Source organism: Diprion similis, chromosome 2, assembly GCF_021155765.1.
Source record: "Diprion similis isolate iyDipSimi1 chromosome 2, iyDipSimi1.1, whole genome shotgun sequence".
In the NCBI taxonomy this organism is placed as follows: domain Eukaryota; kingdom Metazoa; phylum Arthropoda; class Insecta; order Hymenoptera; family Diprionidae; genus Diprion; species Diprion similis.
In genome coordinates this window covers 19,806,659-19,826,804 of record NC_060106.1, presented here as the reverse complement: position 1 = coordinate 19,826,804, position 20,146 = coordinate 19,806,659, and the positions used below count along the sequence as shown (strand labels likewise).

Genomic DNA, 20,146 nt, shown 5'->3' with positions numbered 1-20,146 from the left:
TTTCCTTATTTATTAGTTAATTTTTTTTAATTGTAATTCTTTGAAAGTATCTACTACTAACTTTTCATCACATTATTCGACTGTAGACTTTGCATAAGCTTACCTCACGAAGGAATTCATCGTGAAATCTTACGAGAAGTTGGCTGCGAATGCATCCGAATCCTAAGTACGAGCGACGTTCTAAGCGCCGGCAAATAGGCAACCAAAGCTACATTTTAGGTTGATACTGCGATTTCTCAAACGATATTCGATATGAAAGTTTTGGTGAATCTTATCTCGTACCTCGGAATTGAGTATCAGAATGCGTAGATTTTTGGGAAGTAAATCGGAAAACGCAAACATTGCAAATCTCGAAATTTATTTCACTTTGTGATTGGAAAAAGTCGAAGGATCAGTTGAACGGAAAGAATAAGAAAGCCATGTTTTGCACGAATGAATACTGATTTGTTGACGTATGTAGTTGTATGAAGGCAATTAATAAGTGGAGTTAATCAAGACATGATGCATATACCATATAATGTTAATAAAATTTCATTCATTCCACAAAGTATTTTCTAAACAGACCCACCAAGTACAACTAACTCTTTAACTTCAAAATACAAGCAAAGTGACAGTGTTCACTTACTGGTTCTGACAATCGTTGTTTTACCAACGAATGAACGATTGGAGTACATGAACGAGTAATATAATATCCGTTTAAATCTATTCCTGCCATAATTTGGCTGATTCAGTTCTTTAACTGCCATACAAGTAAAAGACAATTCGAACAAACACATCAGATCTCAGTGTCGAAATGGTTTACTGAGTAATCAGTTTCAATTCTGCATCACAACCTATTTAGTACGTGCTTCATGCAACTTTGAAGAGTTTCGTAATAATTTCATTCTGTGGCACGTTACTGGCCATTTTTAGCGAATCACATCTATGTTCCAGCTCCGTTTCGCCATGATATCGAAAAACGATTATAAACCTCTGGACGCATAACAGGGATTGCCAAATGCAGAACATTTTATACAATGATCGCAGGATGTAACAATTATGAAAATATCAAGTTTTCTTTGTCTCAGCTTATATTTATTCGTTTGTGAAAAATTTCGGTGCTAATTATTTCTAGTAAGTTTTATGTATAACCAAGTGCTTCTTATCGGTACAAACGTCGTGACGTTTGAACTTTGGTGTTTGCAGATAAACCGAATCCCTGAGAAGCCTAAATCAAAGCAACCAACTTCGCTCCAGAAAACGAGCTTCGATGTCTCACTCAAGTGCTTCGCAGAGGGGATTTGGCTAATCTTCGTCGAAGAATTGCTCTGATCAAAGAGTTCCTGTTCCCGTGGTTACCGCCGAGTCGACGTCTGCTCGCAGAGTTTTGTTCGAGATTCGTGGATGAATTTTATATGCTTGAGCGATCCTACGGAGATCGTCCACACAGCCACATCGCAGCGGCTCTGGAAATGATCATGGATGTAGATCTTGTCGATCCTTTCGTTGCCTGGACGATTTAGCTGCCCGTCGAATTCGGGGTTTGGAGAAATTGGACATAACGATGTATGGGGACGGAGGCATGAGCAATTTTCGCTTGCAGGACCTCACCGAATTGTATTGTCATAATATTTTCAATGATAGTTATCTCGCGATTGTGGGGTCGCAATGCTTTAAGTTGCAAATATTGGATATCAGAAACTCTTGGGATGTCACTGACGCAGGATTGCGCTCCATACATCAATGCTCCGAGTTACGCGTCTTTTATTTTTACGATAGTTTCGTGTCTGCCTTTGGCTTAAACGAAATGTTGTCGTCACACGGGAAGATCCAGGAGTTTCATGTAAATTTTGATACATTGTCACGTCCAATATCGCTAACGTGTCCCTCGATGAAACAATTTTGCATGGCATCAAATCTGGTTCGCGATGATCATCTTCGCGCAGTCGTAAGTCTCTTTCCCAATTTGACTAATATCCAAATCAAAGGTCAAGTCGTAGGTGATCTCTGCGAATTGAGGGGTCTCGAGAATCTTGAAGGACTTGACTTCTCCGGTCGGAATTTTATTTCTATGGATAACCTTAAGCAACTTCTGACTATTATTGGCGAAAATATTTCACTTTTAAAGGTGACGAGTGAATTATCTGAAACTTTCCTGACTAAAAATGACTTGCATTTTATATACAAGACCTGCAAAAATATTCAAAGCTTGGAATTCGAATACGAACCATGCGTCGAAGGGGACAAATTAACGATACCGTCGTTTTCGAAATTGAAAAAACTGAAGGTGAAGGAATCCTCTAGGACTCGCGATTTCCACACAGTGCTAGAATTAGGCGAATTGTTGGAGCTTGAAATTCTAGATATTCAAGGCTTCGGTTCAATTGATCCAGTGATTGAATCGATGATGTTTGATCACATGAAATTTCCCAAGTTGAGATTAGTTCGAACTTCAACTATTCAAAGAGTGAATGTAGTTTGTTTAAATCGAATAGCGATTCGAAAAAACCTTGAATTCTCAATCGAACTTAACCTCGAATCTCGTTATGCTCGATTCTCGATGTAAAAAGTTACTGATTCAGGTTTATTTGGAAATAAACTTATTACTTACTTATAAACTTATATTATACATAAATAAACATTGTAACGTCAGTTTGCCTCCGTAAACAAATTAGCATATAAACAAATAGGGCTCAATTAATGGGTCAAATTACCGAATCAGATATTATCAGATATATAGACTCACCTATTCTCAATACACTTAAAATTTTGCTTACTCTCAAACATCCAACACCCTTACTCCAACTAATTTATGTATACCTGTTTATCCCGTTAATTTCCTTAATAAATAAATTTTCATTTTCCATAAAAAATAAATTGTCTACTTATCCATCGATTGAAAATAAAACTTTTCCATCACTCACCCACTTTTCCGATATTTGTATGTAAGTAAACATTTGAGTAACGAGCATGTTTACAATAAAACTTTTCAGTATTGACTGCGAATCGTAATTAAAATCCGCATCAGCAATTGGGTAATTATTACTTACTTTTGTCATAACGTTACATTTAAGGATTATTAAACTTTTTTCAGAATATTTGAAGAAACTCGACTTAGTTTGCAACATCGTTCTCAGAGTATGTTTGCAACATTTTTCGAAGAATTGAACAACTTTCGACAAGTTAGGATTTAGACTGCGAATAAGATTCTATTTTGCTAGCTCTCGAGCTCAATGAAATTATTACCAAAATTAATAGGTTCCTTTATTTTTCAAACTGGATTTCGTACAGGCTACCCGATTTACAAATCCAAATCTCAGCCTCCGAACGCGAGAAGTATTGAGTAAAAATACTTTCAGCTGAATAAGAAGAACACACGAACAAATCTAGATCTCTCAACTAACCGACTAGCTAGAGCTCTAACACCAACATCCAGACAAGCCTCGTCACGTCCAAAAAATTGTATGCTTCCAGACGAGCGGATAAATCGAGATGCCAAAACTGAAGCAGCCATCTTCACTAAAGATCATCAGCTTCGACACCATGATCGCTCATTTCGTGGATCGCTGCGACCAACTCAGCATTGATGGTGTTTCACGCAGACTCCGCCGACAAATTTCTCTGATCAAGCATCACCTACATCCTCGCCTACTATCGACCCTCTTCGCGGAATTCTGCTCCAGATTCCTGGAGGAATTTTATCGGGTTGGTTTGAACCGTTCCGAATCTCGTCCGGACGGGCACAACAGAGTCGTCCTGGAAGTGATGATGGACCTGGAAATTCCCGGACTTAAATGCAGTGGCGATATCCTGCGGTTCCTGGATCTCCGGGACTCCCACCGCCTTTGGGGACTCACGAAGCTGGATCTGGACGGGTTCTGGGACCATGGACCCAGGACGCTGGCCAACTTCCGGCTGCAGGACCTCCTGGAGCTTCGCTACCCGCGGAACTGCACCGACCTCGACCTCGAGGTCGTCGGGCAGCGTTGTCCGAGGCTTCGGGTGCTGGATGTCGCTGGTTCGACGAAGGTCACCGACAGAGGGCTGCGGGCGTTGAGTTCCTGCCCGGAACTGCGTGTCCTCGACCTCTTCTGCTGTCACGTGACCGACGACGGTATCAACGAGTTGCTTTCGAAGCACCGGAAGATCGAGGAGTTCAACATCGGTAGATACCACATGCGTGCCGAGAAAAGCTTCGACGTTTTGTCCCGCCCGATTTCATCGGCTTGTCCGTCTGTCAGACGGTTTTCCCTGAAATCATCACTCGTTACTGATGATTGTCTGCACGCCGTCGTCGCGCTTTTTCCTAATCTTAGACATATTCGAATCTGTTCCGAACTCTCAGGCGATATTTGCGCGTTAAAAGCTCTTCATCGGCTTGTGGAGATCAATTTTAATCACGGTTATCGATGTCTGAGGCTCGATGATCTCAAACGACTGATCAAACTCGTTGGGGATAATATTTTGGTGCTCAAGTTGAGCAACGCTGTTCCTGCTGTCTGTCTGACACAGGATGATTTGGATTTTTTTTACAAAACTTGCATTAATATCGAACACTTTGAATTTGATTACCAGCCCCAAGTACCGGTGGACACGCTGGTCTGTCCACCCTTTCGGAAATTAAAGACCCTGACGTGTTCCGCTGTCACACGGTTCAATGAATTTCGCGCTTTGTTGGAATTCCGCGGTATGCCCGAGCTGCAAATTCTTACGATTCGGGGCTTTGATAACGCTTTGAAAATCGCGGAGGTAATTATGCTCGATAACGTTAAATTTCCCAATTTGAGGATAGTTAGACCGTTTCGCGAAATTCACGACGATGTTATTCGCATTAATAAATTCGCGAAAGATAATAACCTCGATTTTTTACTAAACTAATTCACACGGTAAACGCTTTCGTCACTTAGTACTCCCAGGTGCCCGGTGAAAAGTTTGTTCATTTGAAAAATGATCAGGTTTGGTTCAATTTGATCCGCGAAATATTACATCTTCCAAATCAAGTATGAAAATAGGCCTAAATTTGATTGGCACTGCGACTACTGTAGGCCACAATGATACCGGAATTTCATTAAAAATAAATTCAACAGCTGATGAGATTTAATGTTTTTTGAATTCAGTTATTGTATCAATAAAAATTATAATTATCACTAATTTACAAATTAGAGACCGGTTGCAAAGTACAGTTGTAAGTAATTTAGAACATAATGTATTTCAACAATTATCCATGTATTATCAATAAAAATTATTCATTCTTATCACCTGACTTTAAAATCCTCGCTCGTTAGTTGACATGTGAGTAAATATTCCTGTTGGAATATGAATCGTTTGAACAAGTTCTGTTCAACAAAATTCTCTCATCTCGCATTTGAATACCTTTTTCACCACTCTGTGACAGTCTAAAAATTTGAAATAATGTGCATTTTTAATATTTTTACGTGCACTGATTAAATTAGTGGTCGATTTAATACGAATGTGAATGTTTACTACAAATAAAATGCAAAAACTTCCAGCTACTAGCACCGTATAGTTCATACTTTTAAATTTGTATGCTTGCAGGGGAAGCGATTCGAAGAGATGCCGAGATTGAAGCAACCGATTCCTCTGCGAAAAGCAGGCCTCGAACGTCTGGCAGCTCATTTCGTAGATCACTTCGACCAATTAAGCACAAACTGGAAGTTACCTGATATACGCCTAAGCATTGCTCAGATCAAAGAACATGTACACCCTTGCCTGACACCAAGACTGTACAATGAGCTCTGCATGAAATTCCTGCATAAATTTCTGAGCATCCAACAGGATAAATATGAAACTCGCCCTGGAAGCCATAACAGAGCTGCAATCGAAGTATTAATGGATGTAGATATTATCGGACTGCAATTGGGTGCCGAGATAATTAAATATCTCAATCATGAACACGCTCACAGGTTCCGGAAGTTGAGGATACTGCATGTGGACGATCTTCGATGGACGAATCTTGGAACGAAGAGCCTGGGACGCTTTGACTTGCAATATCTTACAGAACTCCATTATGGCTGTTACTGTGCCGACCGTGACCTCGAGGTTGTTGGAAAGAGCTGTCCAAAGTTGATAGTCCTGGATATCGAGGGAGCGAGATACGTCACTGACAGAGGATTGAAGGCCCTTCATCCGTGCTCCGAGTTGCGCATCCTTTCTATTGTCAGGTGTAACGTCTCCGATAAGGGGATAAACGAACTGCTCTCTGCGAACAAGAAAATTTCCGAGTTCAACTTCGGACTCACATCGGATCCCTTGTATAAGCCGAGTTTCAACATATTATCGAGGTCCAGAACGTCAGTCTGTCCATCCATGAAGCGATTCTGCATAACAGCAAACTTAATTACAGATGAGCATCTGTGCGCTGTCGTAGAGCTCTTCCCCAATTTGACTCATCTTCGTATCAACGGTAAACTCTCAGGCGATCTATCCGCGGTAAGACAGCTCGATAAACTCGCAGAGTGCAAGTATCACTTGCTGATGGACAATTTCAATGGGCCCTTGATGAGTATTGGGGAAAACATCACCATGTTAAGCTTGATGGGGCTCGAGCAATACGATTTGGACTTCATCCACAATGTCTGCGTAAATATTGAGTACTTGACATTTCATAGTGTGCATCGTTGGTATGAAAATCCGTTGGTAGTACCTTCGTTTAAAAAACTGAAAACGTTGAAATATTCTTGTTTTTTTTATAGCAAGCAAAGACTGAAATTTTTCAAAATGCCTGAACTCGAAAAACTTAATTTGTTTTCCGTGGATGAAACTGACTCTGTGTTGGTCCGAACCATCGAATCGATTATGTTCGATCACGAAAAGTTTCCGAACTTAAAGCTTGTTTATACATCCACAGTTATTGACCGTTTCCACAAACGCATAAATCAGCAAGCAATAGAAAACAACCTTGATTTCTCAATTGAACTGAATTGAATAATGTGGTGAATTGTACATTTAACATTATACAAGATGAAATGCGTTATTTTGTTGTTCGTCCTATGAACACACGCTATCATATCATTTCCTGAAAAAAAAACTCTGCAAGTTAATAATCTCATCGTTTCAATACTTTTATAAACTTGTCGTTTGTGAGTTAATTACTAAAATATACAATCAGATGTAAAGTCGAACAATTAATCCATGTATTAAAAATATACGATTTTCACTTCCAACATCTGCCTACGTCATCACAGAAGCTGTCACATTGGTCAACGGATTTATTTTTCAACAATTCAATACAACGTAAAGATCCAAAATACGAGTATATAGTAAACAATAATATACCAGCTCGCAGCGACCAAGTATCAAAATCAAAGCAAATCGAAGGAGATCGTGATAAGTAAGTAAGAGTGCTTCGTACAGTTTCTACGTCCATGCAGGCTGAAGCTTTTCACAAAGCAGAAAATGACTAATATCATAGTTTTTCACCTTATTGCGTTAGGTAGATAGTGATAATCAAGCTATCTTGACCGTGTCACGATTAGATTAGAGAGTCTCTGCGGCTTCAGAGAGAAATTGAGAAACTTGTCATTTGTTCAAACTTATGTGGGTGCCCGATATCGCAATAGTAAATTCGTAGAATTCGTTATTGCATTTATTTATTCCTGCGTCAACTGAAAAATATTTTTTGTTTAGAATTGCGTACAGAGTTCGACTGTCGAGTATTTTTTCGCCTTTGAGATACGTCAACTTCCATATTTAGCGATATATACATTAGGGTGGCTGAAAAAAACCGATTATATTTTTTTTTTTTTGGGTCTCGTGTGACAAAATGTTAACTTTTGATGTTTTAAGCGCCCACTCCAAAGGACAGTTCAAAAAAAAAATTTTAAGAGGTCGCTCCACATTTTTTAAAACGTCAGAAATCGTCAAAAATCGATTTTTTTTTTTTTATTTTTTTTCCTCGTTACGGTATAATTTTATAGACAAAAAAAAAAAATAAGTTTCCGAAAGTTTCAGTTCAAAATTTGAATTTTGAAAGGTCGCTCATAATTTTTTTTCAATTTTTTTGTTGCATTTCTTTAGATCTTTTCGAGCGACCTCTTAATATTCATATTAAAGTTTCATACATTTTTTTTCTTCTATTTAGCAAGAAAGAATCGATAACAATACACCACGACATGAATTAAAAATCAAACAAAATACTGAAAATACAATTTTTTTAATATAATTTTTTAACGATTTTTGACATTTTAAAAAATTTGGAGCGACCTCTCAAGATTTTTTTTTTGAGCTGTCCTTTGGAGTGGGCTCTTGAAAAATCAAAAACTAACATTTTGTCACACGAGACTAAAAAAAAAAAAAGATAGTCGGTTTTTTGCGCCATCCTAATATACATCCACGTCGAAATCGACTAGCGATTCCCCTTGAGATAACAATTTATCAAACAGAAACTTGAGCCTCTCTTTCGACCATGAATCTGCGATTCATTATACCAAGTGACTTGATTTCGAATCGTACAATGAAACAGCGACCCAAAGCACACGTCGCGTCTTTCTGTACCTAATTAAGGCATAGTTCGGTCACCCACGAGATGAATCATCCGTGTCCTTGACATTGTTAAGGCGGTGGTGGGGGTGAATGTGGTCTGTGCCGATCACTTGGTTACAGTCCATCGCTGTTTCAATTCCACGAGCACAACGTCGCTGACCACCGCCGCAATAACTTTGGCAACCCGCCGTATCATCAGAAAAAAATTGATTGCTGGTCAGGAAAAAACTACGCAAACTTAAAAGCTTCCCCCGTTATTTTCATGAGAGGCATCGCAAGCTGAGATATAAGATTTAGTACGCCAAAATCTACAGGAAAAAGCTGTGCGTCGTCGTCAAAGCTCAGCGACACGCAAGGTTCAACAGACAGAACTCTGTCAAACGATTTTACACTGAGCAATTAGGTGAGTGACGTTTTTGTTATGTCGAAAAAAAATTTGTCTTCGTTGAAATACCGACGCAATATTTCATTCTGAGTCGATCGAAACCAGCGTGAAACTAATAAGGTTTAGTACGCCAAAATCTACAGGAAAGAGCTGTGTGTCGTCGTCAAATCTCAGTGACACGCAAGGTTCAACAGTCAGAACTCTGTCAAACGATTTTACACTGAGCAATTAGGCGAGTAACGTTTTTGTTATGTCGAAAAAAAATATGTCTTCGTTGAAATACCGACACGCAATATTTCATTCTGAGTCGATCGAAACCAGCGTGAAACTTTTGTATAGGTTAGCGTAATCTCCGATTTCCTCGTAAATCTCGACGATTCTGCGCTCATCGAACATTCTCGAATGATGCAATGTAATGGCGGCTTGGTCACGTGACGACGCTTTCGTTATCTACAGCTCTCTAGTTGCGTCGGCACTGCTGGGAGTCTCATGCCATCTATTTTTAGCTCGAGTCGTGAGGGGGGATGGGAAAGGGAAAGAGTATAGCGGGAAGAGGCTCATAACCTAACCCAACTCAACGAACTTTTTATCGATATGAGGATATGCTTGAGTTCAGTGAGAGAAAACGTGCAAGCGCAAGGCAAGAATACCGAATGATGACGTAACCACGAGGCAACTCGTGTAGTTTGCAGATTAAGCCTTTCGTACACGTACAACTGTATGCATGTGCTTATTATCGCTTCTTCTGCTTTTCCATGTGTGCGTTCTTGTCTAGTAGATGCGGCCCAGTGGGATTAAACGAATTCAGAGATTGTCGGATTTTTCCCTGACAATTTCGTGGATTATTTTTAATGCTTTAAAGGGCATAACCGCACCTTTTTTTTATGTATCGATGGCATATCTCGAGGTGTTGCAGTAATTTATTTTAATATATATATATATATATATTTGTATTTATTGAAACAACAGTATCAAATTTTCAACAGCCCTAGAATAAATGGCATTCTGAAAAGAATTTTGGCACTCGGTATGTTTTTTACCGCCAGGGTTATCACCAATAAGGGAATCTTGATCACAATAAATTTCAAGTAACTCTAAAAACATTTTATTTTCTTACGAAAGACGAACAAGAGATTCGTCTACAGGATCCTCAAGTAAACTGATGAGATTGAACAGTAATTTTGTCGATGAGATTTATCTATTTGAACTCAAATTCAACTAATTGTAAGGTTACAATCCTTCAGGTGCGCGGCTATCGATTCCTTCATCTTCTGAAACGGAGGATATCCTCGTGCGGTGAACTCTAGACGTGCAGCCTACACCTGTGGAAGGTATACCGATAAATTTTACTTCCTAAAAACTTGTTATCCAACGGCAAAAATTGGCTAAAGTACGTGAACTCATCGGATTTTATCTTTCGATATGTTATGCAGACCTGTTAGTCCTTCTTTCTGAGATGCCTAAATTGAAGCAAACAGCTTCCCTGGTAAACATTGCTCAGGAAGCTCTGCTGGACTATGTTGTACAGCGGTGTAAACAGCTAGGCAATCGACTCACTCCCGAAGAGTTTTATTTCGGTATTGCTGGTCTGAAGAAAATTTTTAACGCCATACCACGAAAATTACTTAGGGATATGAATTTTTGCAGCAAATTTTTCCAGAAATTTTATCAGCATCCACATGAAACCCTGCGGAACTGTGGTAACGCTCCGCTGTCGATCATATTCGATCTTGACATTCCTGATTTAAGTTGCGAAGGTCCAGTTCTGGCTACTCTTGATCGTAATAATGCACCACGACTCAAATATCTGGAGACACTGGACCTGACTTATTTCCCGGACACCGAACCTAAGAGCCTGGAAAAATTCCAATTGAAATATACCACGACATTAAAACTGCCGACTCACAGCACGTTAAGGCATCTTCGAATAATCGGGCAGAAATGCCCGAAACTGAAAAACCTTGATGTGTCTAACTCCGAAAAAGTTACCGACGCGGGATTGGCAGCCCTGAGACTATGCTCCGAGTTGGTATGCGTCGATATTTCCGGATGTAAAGCGGTTAGTCGGAAGGGGATCAAAGAATTGCTGTCGAACCACAAAAGCTTGAAGGAAATCCATTTCCAATGGGTCGAAACCGGGCACGAATCAACGGACTCTACCATCATGAATCAGTTTGTTTACCCGAACATCAAGCTTCTTGGCATCACATCGACTCGTCCTCTCGTAGACCAACAGCTCAGAATAATTGCAGAAAGATTTCCGAACTTGACTTCGCTTAGATTAAACGGTTTTCGATGTACAGGCCACTTGTACTCGCTAATTTCGCTCGAACAGCTCGCAGGTTTTGAATTTGGCCGAGGTTGCACTTTTGAGATCGAGAATCTAACACGACTGCTGACAGTTATTGGCGAAAGGATTACTTCGCTGAAAATCCTGTGGTACAGAGATGGCCTGACGCAAAATGACTTGAATTTCATATTCTCAAAATGCGTTAACATTGAGCATTTCGGATTTAACTATAAACCGTTTCGAGCGTCAGAACAATTGGTCGTACCGACTTTGCCCAGGTTAAAAACACTGGAGTGTTACTTACTTCAAATTCACAAACGACGCATAGTGGACATTGTGCTGAATCCAATGCCGGAGCTTACACGAATATTATACTCTGGCTTTAGCCATACTTATCAAACAATCGAAGAAATGATATTGAGCGGAATGAATTTTCCTGAGTTAGCTGTGATCGGCATTAACTTCGAAAGTAACGATTTACAGCGTATAGAGAGTCTTCGAGATACCGTAAAAGTAAACAATATTGATTTGATCATCGAAAAATACGTTCCACCGCAACCTTAAATCTCCTGACTTCGCATCTTCTATTTTCATTGAATATTTTTCCTATTACTCGCAAAAAGTATTTCTATAAACATATAATTATGTTATATATGACATATGCATTTAAATATCGAACTACACGTATGCTGATAGTTATATAAAGATATTCGTTAAGTGTGTTCAATCATTTTAAAGACAGAATCTTATCTTATTTGTCAGATAAAATTTTAAAGTGACAAAATAGTTCAAGCCTCATCTAATTGGGACTCTTTTGTTCTTAGTTTAAGATTTTATATGTGATTCAATCATCAGTTATATGAGCGGATCCACGTCACTTCACTCAAAAAAAAATCGTCAAGTCACGGATCTTTGCGCCATTTGAAATATCCGTAGTACTATGTAAAAAAAAAAATACAATTTCAAGGATTTTGAATTTTTTTCAAAAATGGCCGAGTTCGAGCTATGTAAATTTTTGTATACCACTGTTGCACTGCTATGTTTGAAAATTCCTATCTCCGAAAGTATACATCGGAGCGGACTGATCCTGCAATCGTTCTGTTCATGTCGCTTTGTTTTGATGTTCGGTGATTGTCAGGCCCGTCATCATTACCATTTTCATCTTCCCGAAAAGGCAAGTTGTTGAGCATTAAATTTTTTTTTCATAAGTGTAAGTGTATTTCGTTTGAACGTCGCAAGCACTTAGATTGAATTATGTTAATCTTATTTTGCTTCTCACCTTCATATGTGAAGATGAATCATTGCAGGATTTTAACGAACCTCTGAACCAGAAAAATATTTGACATATTTTAAAAACTTCACAGTTCAAGGCAGTTTTTCGATTTCATTACCGATAACTTTGTAGGATTGACGTCTTTACTTTATCTGCCCTCGTCATTCCAAGTAGATTAAACTTCTCTCTCCTTAATCAAAAATCTGTTCCGCTGTTCACAAAATTCTGATTCCAGGTGATCGAACCAAAAAGATGCCTAAACGAAAGCAACCGACTCCTCTGCAGAAGACGGTCCTCAACTTCCTGATTAAATTCGTCACGGACTATTTCGTCAACCTCAGTCGTGTGGGGTCTTTGGACGATCTTCGCCGAGGTGTTGCTGCAGTCAAGAAGGAAATATGCTGCCACATTCCTCGTGAATTGTCAGCAGAGTTTCATCACAGAGTAATCGAGATATTTCCACACCTGTCGGAATTTCCGTGTAAATTTTTTCCTGACAGCTACCTAAACGCTGTCCTGGAACTGATAATGGACGTGCCGATTCCAGGACTAAAATGCGAAGGTCTAATCATGGCTGGTCTGAATCGTCGCGACGCGCATCGTCTCGACGGCTTGACTGTTCTGAACTTGTCATCTTATCTCAAAAAAATTCCCACGAGTCTCGGACGATTTCACCTGCAGGATTTGACGACGTTTATCTACCGGGAACATTGCACCGACGTTGACCTTATCGTCATCGGAGGAAACTGTCCGAAACTTGAGACCCTCGACGTTACCGACTCGGAAAAGGTCTCTGACCGAGGTTTGCAAGCACTTAGTCAATGCTCGAAGTTGCGAACTGTTCGCATTGCTCTATGTCGCGTCACCAATCGAGGCATTAAAAAGCTGCTGTCTGATCACAAAAGTATAGAAAGATTGGCCGCCTGGCCGGACAATGGCTACGACGGGTTCAATTGCTTTTTTTCCACTTCATACTCGACGAAATTTTCATCGATAAGCCGATTCAACGTCGTGATGAAACGTATTGGAACCTCGCACCTAAATTCCATTGCAAACAAGTTTCCCAACTTGGCTTTTCTCGGGATTCATGGATCTCTCTTAAAGGGCCTCGACCCCCTCCTGGCTTTCCGCAAACTCTCCAAGCTCGACTTGAGGGCTGCAACTGGTTGGAACTGGTCCAATCTTAGTCAAGTATTGGCGGTTATCGGCGCTAATATAACCGAATTGAAGACTGCCTCCAATCGCGAAGACTCTGAACCGAAATCTTTCATGTCGCAGAGTGACTTGGATTGCGTGTTCGAGTATTGCGAGAATGTTGAATGGTTCAGTTTCGACTTTCTGCCCAAAAAACACAGCGAAAAAATAATGGTACCACCTTTTCCCAGGTTGACACACTTCCATGGTCACGTACATCAGAAACACGATATCACGTACAAAGTTCTCTTGAGATTTGGGGCGATGCTGAAGCTTGAGGAACTCCTCATGAATGGATTTTATATCACCGTCAATTTCATAGAGTCTGTTATTCTAGACAGCGCGAGATTTCCAAACCTGACAAAGATCATGGTACCTGTGATTAATGGTTATGACGGAAGTTTCAGTGACTTTTATTGGATCGCGACAGAGCGTAATCTTGATTTTAGGGTCACGGGCATCTTGTAGGAACAGGTTTCATAGAATTTCGATCCTTTACTGGTATTTTTCACTGTATGCAAAGCACAATCATCAATGATCAAGAAATTACGGCAGCTTATCTAGTTGAAATAGCGTATCAACTGTGACTTCATGTAATCACGTGTCGTACCTTCTACCAAAAATCATTGTATCAAACTAATCTAGCCATGTAAAAGATATGAAATAATAAATAAAGAATAAATTTAAATATCATCCTTCTTTACTGTATCGCATGATTCTTCTCTGAATTAAAAACGTTTTCTTTGCCATGCTTAATCAACATATTTGGTAAAGTCAAGTAACGTATTTTCTTCACGACGGATCGCCTTGTATGCAATAATTATGAAACAAAAGGTGGACGATGAAACGACTCTTAATAGTATTCCACAGTAGTTATTACCTGATATTTAGTGATATTTTATTTATAAATATAGAAACATTTCGTCAGAAGAAAATGTTTGCACTGTTTCTGCGGTTTCTCGCCAATAATTTCACCGACATACGATGGAAGACCGAATTCTTGTGCCTGTTAGGTGAATGAAGACGGAAACAGATTTATTTAAGAATATTTCAATCTGTTTTAACTGACTGATAGCGTGATTCGAGAAAGATATCCGATGACGTAAACTGCTTAAAGTTTTTACTGTTTTTCTTTCATTTCAGGGTCGAGCCAAGATACGTCTTGGAAGTATCATTACACACTTAGAACATCGAAAAACCCAAGGACTCGCGTTGTCAATTATCCAATTTCGTGTTTGCAGGTGGTTTATTCATCGCAATGCCTCCTTTGAAGCCGACGAGTATGCTGCAGAGCTTTTTTTGCTTAACTAAAATTCTGATGGATTTGGAGAGTTAAACTGCAATGCGACGATGGCATCTTGGAATTTTGTCACTTCCATAACTTGCATCGACTTAGAATTAAAAGACTAGAGGTATTGAGAAGTCTGAAAATTCCTCTTACAATTACTGCACCGATAATATTCTAGCGGTTATCATCTCGAACTGCAGGATGCTGCGAGTTTTAGATATTCGGAGACCGATTAACGTCACTGGAATCGGTTTTCACACTTTGGCAAATGCGATTCAATTCTATAGGGCAAATCTTCTATAGAATATGTTCTACAGACTCGTTTCTAAGGAAATATTTTTCTACAGAAAGGAATTAAAGATTCGCATTAAAAATAATACTGCATGAATTTTTCCACAGGATAATTGTTCTACCAAATATTTTTCTATATCTGGTGAAGAGTTTGTTGCTTTAGAAAATAATATGTTGTAAGTCAATGTTATCTGCAAAATATCATCTCCTTTAAATCCAATACGAAAAACTAGGTCCACCTTTGCTCAGCACTACTATCAATGCAATTTACAATATAGACGGAACTTTATTAAAAACAAGTCCATCAAAAATACAAGTCTTGTTCTTAACGTTCTTACGGATCATCATGTCACGCGCATTCGTGAATGAATCACGAAAATAAATCACTTATACATTTTGGTTAAACAATAAGTTTAATATACAGAACATGATACAGATTTATGCTTTAATATATCAGTAATTATATTGCAGATTAAGCACTAATTACTGTTCACTGTGTTACGAAGAAACTGTTGGTTTCAATGTCTATTTACAAAAACTAATCCCTATTGTATACAAAAGACCGCTATATCGAACCTCGACTGTTTACGTTTATGTTTATGTTACACTCTTACCTATCCCGAGCGAAAGACATGAATGAATAACTGATTCTTGGTCAGCGCTTCAGCCCATCAGTCTTGCCGGATATTTGATAGAAGGAGGACGTAATAAAATTCGATTATGAATACAATCTTGAATCAACTTGAAACAACTGTGATGTCATCATTTCTTCTCGTAGTTCATATTCATGATGATGATAATAATAATAATAATAACAACAATAATTCATTCGCGTTCTGATTTATTCTTCATCGACAATCCTACGATAAAAATCAATGATAATGAGCCGAAACGAAAATTCTTTGATGTGCCTGCCTCACGTTGCTTTGGTCAATTGGCCTCTGAAGAAGGCTGATCTTGTGTGTGACGTAATAGAAACCGCGATGCTATCATCACACGAATCGAGATGGAAAACTTGTGTTTTATCGTTTTCTCGACTCCTCGCGAAAAGTCTTTTCCTCGAATCTTCACCGTCGGGTTGTTCCTCGTTGTGCTCCGATGTTTTTCGCGTTTCAAAACCGTCGAAATCGTTAGTGCTTGCCTTGCTATCAGCCTGTGGATACCTGCTGTTGACAAATTCTCGAGTGCATCGAATCATCTCAACGTTTAGTGTACCCTGAGTTTTTTTGTGCATCTGATCGCATAATTCAAGGATGTCTGCACACGGAATACACAAGGTAAGACAGCGGAGCTTCGTATACCAAAATCTCTTGTGAATCAAAGTTTTAGCGTTTTTTTCTCCAGATCAAATTCGACAAACTTGTTTGTACACGTTTTCCGCAATACGAAGTTCTTCGTGTAAGGTTTTCAACGATTCCAATGCATTTCAATCTGGTTTTATGAGACTGGTTGTGATCTAAAAGATTCCAGTCGCTACTTAAGTGCCGAATTTATTAGCATGAATAACCCATCACCGCAAAAATTTTGTCAAAACTGTGTATATATATATACAATAGGGTGGCGCAAAAAAACAGACTATTTTTTTTTTTTTTTTTTTCCGAGTCTCGTGTGACAAAATGTCAATTTTTGATGTTTTAAGAGCCCACTCCAAAGGACAGCTCGAAAAAAAATTTTAAGAGGTCGCTCCAAATTTTTAAAAATGTCAAAAATCGTCAAAAAATTAAATTAAAAAAATTATATTTTCAATATTTTGTTCGATTTTTAATTCATGTCGTGGTGTATTGTTATCGATTCTTTTTTACTGAATTAAAGAAAAAAAATTCATGAAATTTTAATATGAATATTAAAAGGTCGCTGGAAAAGATCTAAAGAAATGCACCAAAAAATTGAAAAAAAATTATGAGCGACCTTTCAAAATTCAAATTTTGAACTGAAACTTTCGGAAACTTATTTTTTTTTTTTTGTCCATAAAATTATACTGTAACGAGAAAAAAAATTTAAAAAAAAATAGATTTTTGACGATTTCTGACGTTTTAAAAAATGTGGAGTGACCTCTTAAAAAATTTTTTTTGAACTGTCCTTTGGAGTGGGCTCTTAAGACATCAAAAACTAACATTTTGTCACACGAGACTCAGAAAAAAAAAAAAAAAATAGTCGGTTTTTTGCGCCACCCTAACGTATAATCCTTCTTATTTTCAACTTCATTATCGCCAATCACTAATTGATTCATTTCTTTACCATCAAGTATATCGTGTTTTACTTCTGTAAGTTCTCGGAGATTTTCGCAGCCAATTAGAAGTTTCATTTCTTTTCCGTCTTTGGAAAATATCGGGAAAACGTCGCATTTCAATGGACTGAATACAAAGTGAAACACCTGCGCACTTCCGCTGTAAAGAAATCTCGCCTAGCGGATCCAATTTCAGGGCCTATTACGAGGTTCGGAACAAGCCTGTCCGTCGCCGAAAACTTTGAGGCTAATTTGCTTCTCTTCTTATACTTTAAAGCCGGAAGTTGAAAATAACAGTCTAGAATTAACAGCTTTACGCACCTTGACTTCTCTACCACTTAATGAAACCTGGAAACTGTATCAGACCTAAAAACTATGGTCTACTTTTCCTCTGCTGTACCCCTGATTCCCAATTCATGTTTCTTACAGTCTCTTATAACCGATTCTGGGGTGAATAATTAATTCAGTTTACCAAGCATTTTCAGAAGCTCTAAAAGAATAGCTCGATATCAATCTCACTCAAATAATATCTCCAATCCAAAAATAATCGATTGCAGTTTCAGTAAAAAAATCTTCTAATTCTTGCAAATAATGAACCACGTCAAGTGCAATGGATAAAAATATTACTCAATGTATGTTTAATTTGTTTTGAAGTCATAAGAATTTAAAAATATTTTACACAAATATTTGATCTCGGAAAAAAAAAACTTACAAATTTAATATACTTTCTAAAACATTCTGATTTCTGATAAACACAGTAAACTCAGCTCATAAATATTAAACAAAACGAGCGGGAAAATAATTTTTTTTAAACCATTCAAGGATCAAGATTATGAGTCAATTAATTTCCTATCCCTGCAACTTCTCATCCGTACTAAAATCCATGCACCGTTTTTTATCGCGACTAAAATTATTCGGTTTCACGATGCAGGCGTCATCCACTCAAGGACCAATCCCGAACTTACGGGCTGGAATTGATAGCGTGAGTTTCTGGGCCCATTTCCTCCCCCAATTTCGAATTTATCTACATCAGCGCTGTCTCACTTTCCACTCCAGAGTCTGTGCGACGTCAAAGCCACATTTAAAGGTCCTTTGGTCGTCGGCGGCTCGTTGCTTCGAGTCCTTTTATCGGGTCCTGCGAAGCGTCGGGGGTGAAAAAGTGCGTATGCCGGTGAAAAATAATTGGGCCTTCTTGAGACCGATCCTACGGCACCTGGCCACTCGAAGGCCTGCAGAATTATCAGGGCCCAGTAAGGCCGGATCACTTTACCGCGAGATATTTACGCTCGGGTCTTTTCGAGGGCGAGAAGACCGCTTCAAAGGTGCCGGCTTAATACGCCGGCTCTTTTACTGGGCGAGAATTGGCCGATTATCCAGGCGCTGAAAGTGACACTCTCTTCACCGCCGGAGGAAAAGGACAGGGAGAGAGAAAGAGAGAGAGAGAGAAAGAAACGGGAAATTGGGGAGGGAAAAGCTTCTAGTTGAAAATTATACGGGCAGAAATAACGAGGCAACAAATTCAAAATCCCATTTGAAATGGTCCAAATGATTTCGAATCCCTTTTCTCACCGCCGCTTTTTTTTCTTAAGGCTATTGAAGTATTTTTAGACTCGGAAAATCTCTTGATGTTTGAAAAAGAGCAGATTTTACTCAAAACAGCATGCAAATACGGACACTTCAAGGTTTTTGATTAAAAAATACACATTTCAACTCTATTTTTTACTATAAATGTAGCAAATTTTATATATATATTTTACCAAAAATCTCAGGTGTCTCTTTTTTTCTTGCAGTTTTCAGTGGAATCTGCTTTTTTATTCTCTCCGTGTTTAGAACCGATTAAATTAAGTTTACATATTTTTATATTTTTTTATTTTATTATGAACTGATATTTTCCTTCTTATTCACACGATAATGTTGAAATTTTTTTTTACTTTAGAAAACTTTTCATAAACTGTGACAACTCGTTGTTATTCTTATTGTTTTTCGTTGAATTGCATCAGTTTACTTGCTTCTTATATTAATGTTATCGTTACATCGTAATTCCACTCATGATTATCGAAACACGTCAGCTTTCCAAAGTGTTTAAAAAATTTTCGTTGCAATGAGAAAAGCTTCGCGACACGAATAAAGACGATCTAAAACCTCGATTAAAAGATCGAGAATCGGTTCGATCATCCCGTCGTAAGTCTGAAGAGTCACTTTCGATATTCGCGAGAGAATCTCGCACCCGGATGTCTTACACGATCTTTCTTGTTTGCAATCGGTTCAAATAAAATTTATCACCCGCTGTGAGATGTTTCCTTGCATCTAAAAACCGGGTGGAAAAAATTGTGAGGAAGCTGCGAGGCGTGGATGAATTCATGCCGAAGAAGCAACCGCGCCGCCCTGTCGACAATGGATGATTTTTGATTGTTGTTAAATATTTTCGTCACCGAAGACATCTTTGTGAGGGCGCGTATCGACTCGGTGGGGGTTTTTCAAATTCGTTTGTACTTTCAAAACGCCCGGTCGCCTTTCCTCCTTTGTTCGCCCTCTGCGAGCCGGACTGAAGTGAGAAAATCTTAGAAGAACTCTTTTGACTTCCCGGAGGATCCTTCCTTCGTCCTCCCTCCCTATAAACGTTCCTGCCCGGATCGTCTTAGTGAGCGGTTATCCCGCGGGCTCCCGCTATTATTCCTCAGCCATTTTACCCGCCTTTCTATAGGCTCCCTTGGTTT

The 20,146-nt window shown here is 38.8% G+C and overlaps 3 protein-coding genes and 1 pseudogene across 5 annotated transcripts in view; all 4 read left to right on the top strand.

The window, feature by feature from the left end:
• The window catches only part of LOC124412701 (tubulin monoglutamylase TTLL4-like), a 209,050-nt gene that overhangs the window by 71,664 nt on the left and 117,240 nt on the right, over nucleotides 1-20,146 (top strand). The gene's annotated exons all lie outside the window — the stretch shown is intronic.
• On the top strand, nucleotides 302-3,326 carry LOC124416307 (annotated as a pseudogene).
• On the top strand, nucleotides 4,048-8,433 carry LOC124416306. The gene is made up of 4 exons (XM_046897239.1): nucleotides 4,048-4,144; nucleotides 5,536-6,590; nucleotides 7,109-7,330; nucleotides 8,382-8,433. The coding sequence occupies exons 2-4, from the start codon at nucleotides 5,554-5,556 to the stop codon at nucleotides 8,431-8,433; spliced, it is 1,311 nt and encodes a 436-aa protein (XP_046753195.1). The 5' UTR covers nucleotides 4,048-4,144; nucleotides 5,536-5,553.
• On the top strand, nucleotides 11,622-14,091 carry LOC124416305. The gene is made up of 2 exons (XM_046897238.1): nucleotides 11,622-11,749; nucleotides 12,665-14,091. Exon 2 carries the CDS (start codon nucleotides 12,682-12,684, stop codon nucleotides 14,089-14,091), a length of 1,410 nt encoding a protein of 469 aa, XP_046753194.1. The 5' UTR covers nucleotides 11,622-11,749; nucleotides 12,665-12,681.

Bases quoted from the DNA above. Each gene is read 5' to 3' on its own strand.
- LOC124416306 (XM_046897239.1), top strand. From the start codon at position 5,554: ATGCCGAGATTGAAGCAACCGATTCCTCTGCGAAAAGCAGGCCTCGAA. The intron at 6,591-7,108 runs GTACTTGACATT...ATATACAATCAG, and splicing joins AATGTCTGCGTAAATATTGA to ATGTAAAGTCGAACAATTAA. The intron at 7,331-8,381 runs GTAAGTAAGAGT...TTTATCAAACAG, and splicing joins ATCGAAGGAGATCGTGATAA to AAACTTGAGCCTCTCTTTCG.
- LOC124416305 (XM_046897238.1), top strand. From the start codon at position 12,682: ATGCCTAAACGAAAGCAACCGACTCCTCTGCAGAAGACGGTCCTCAAC.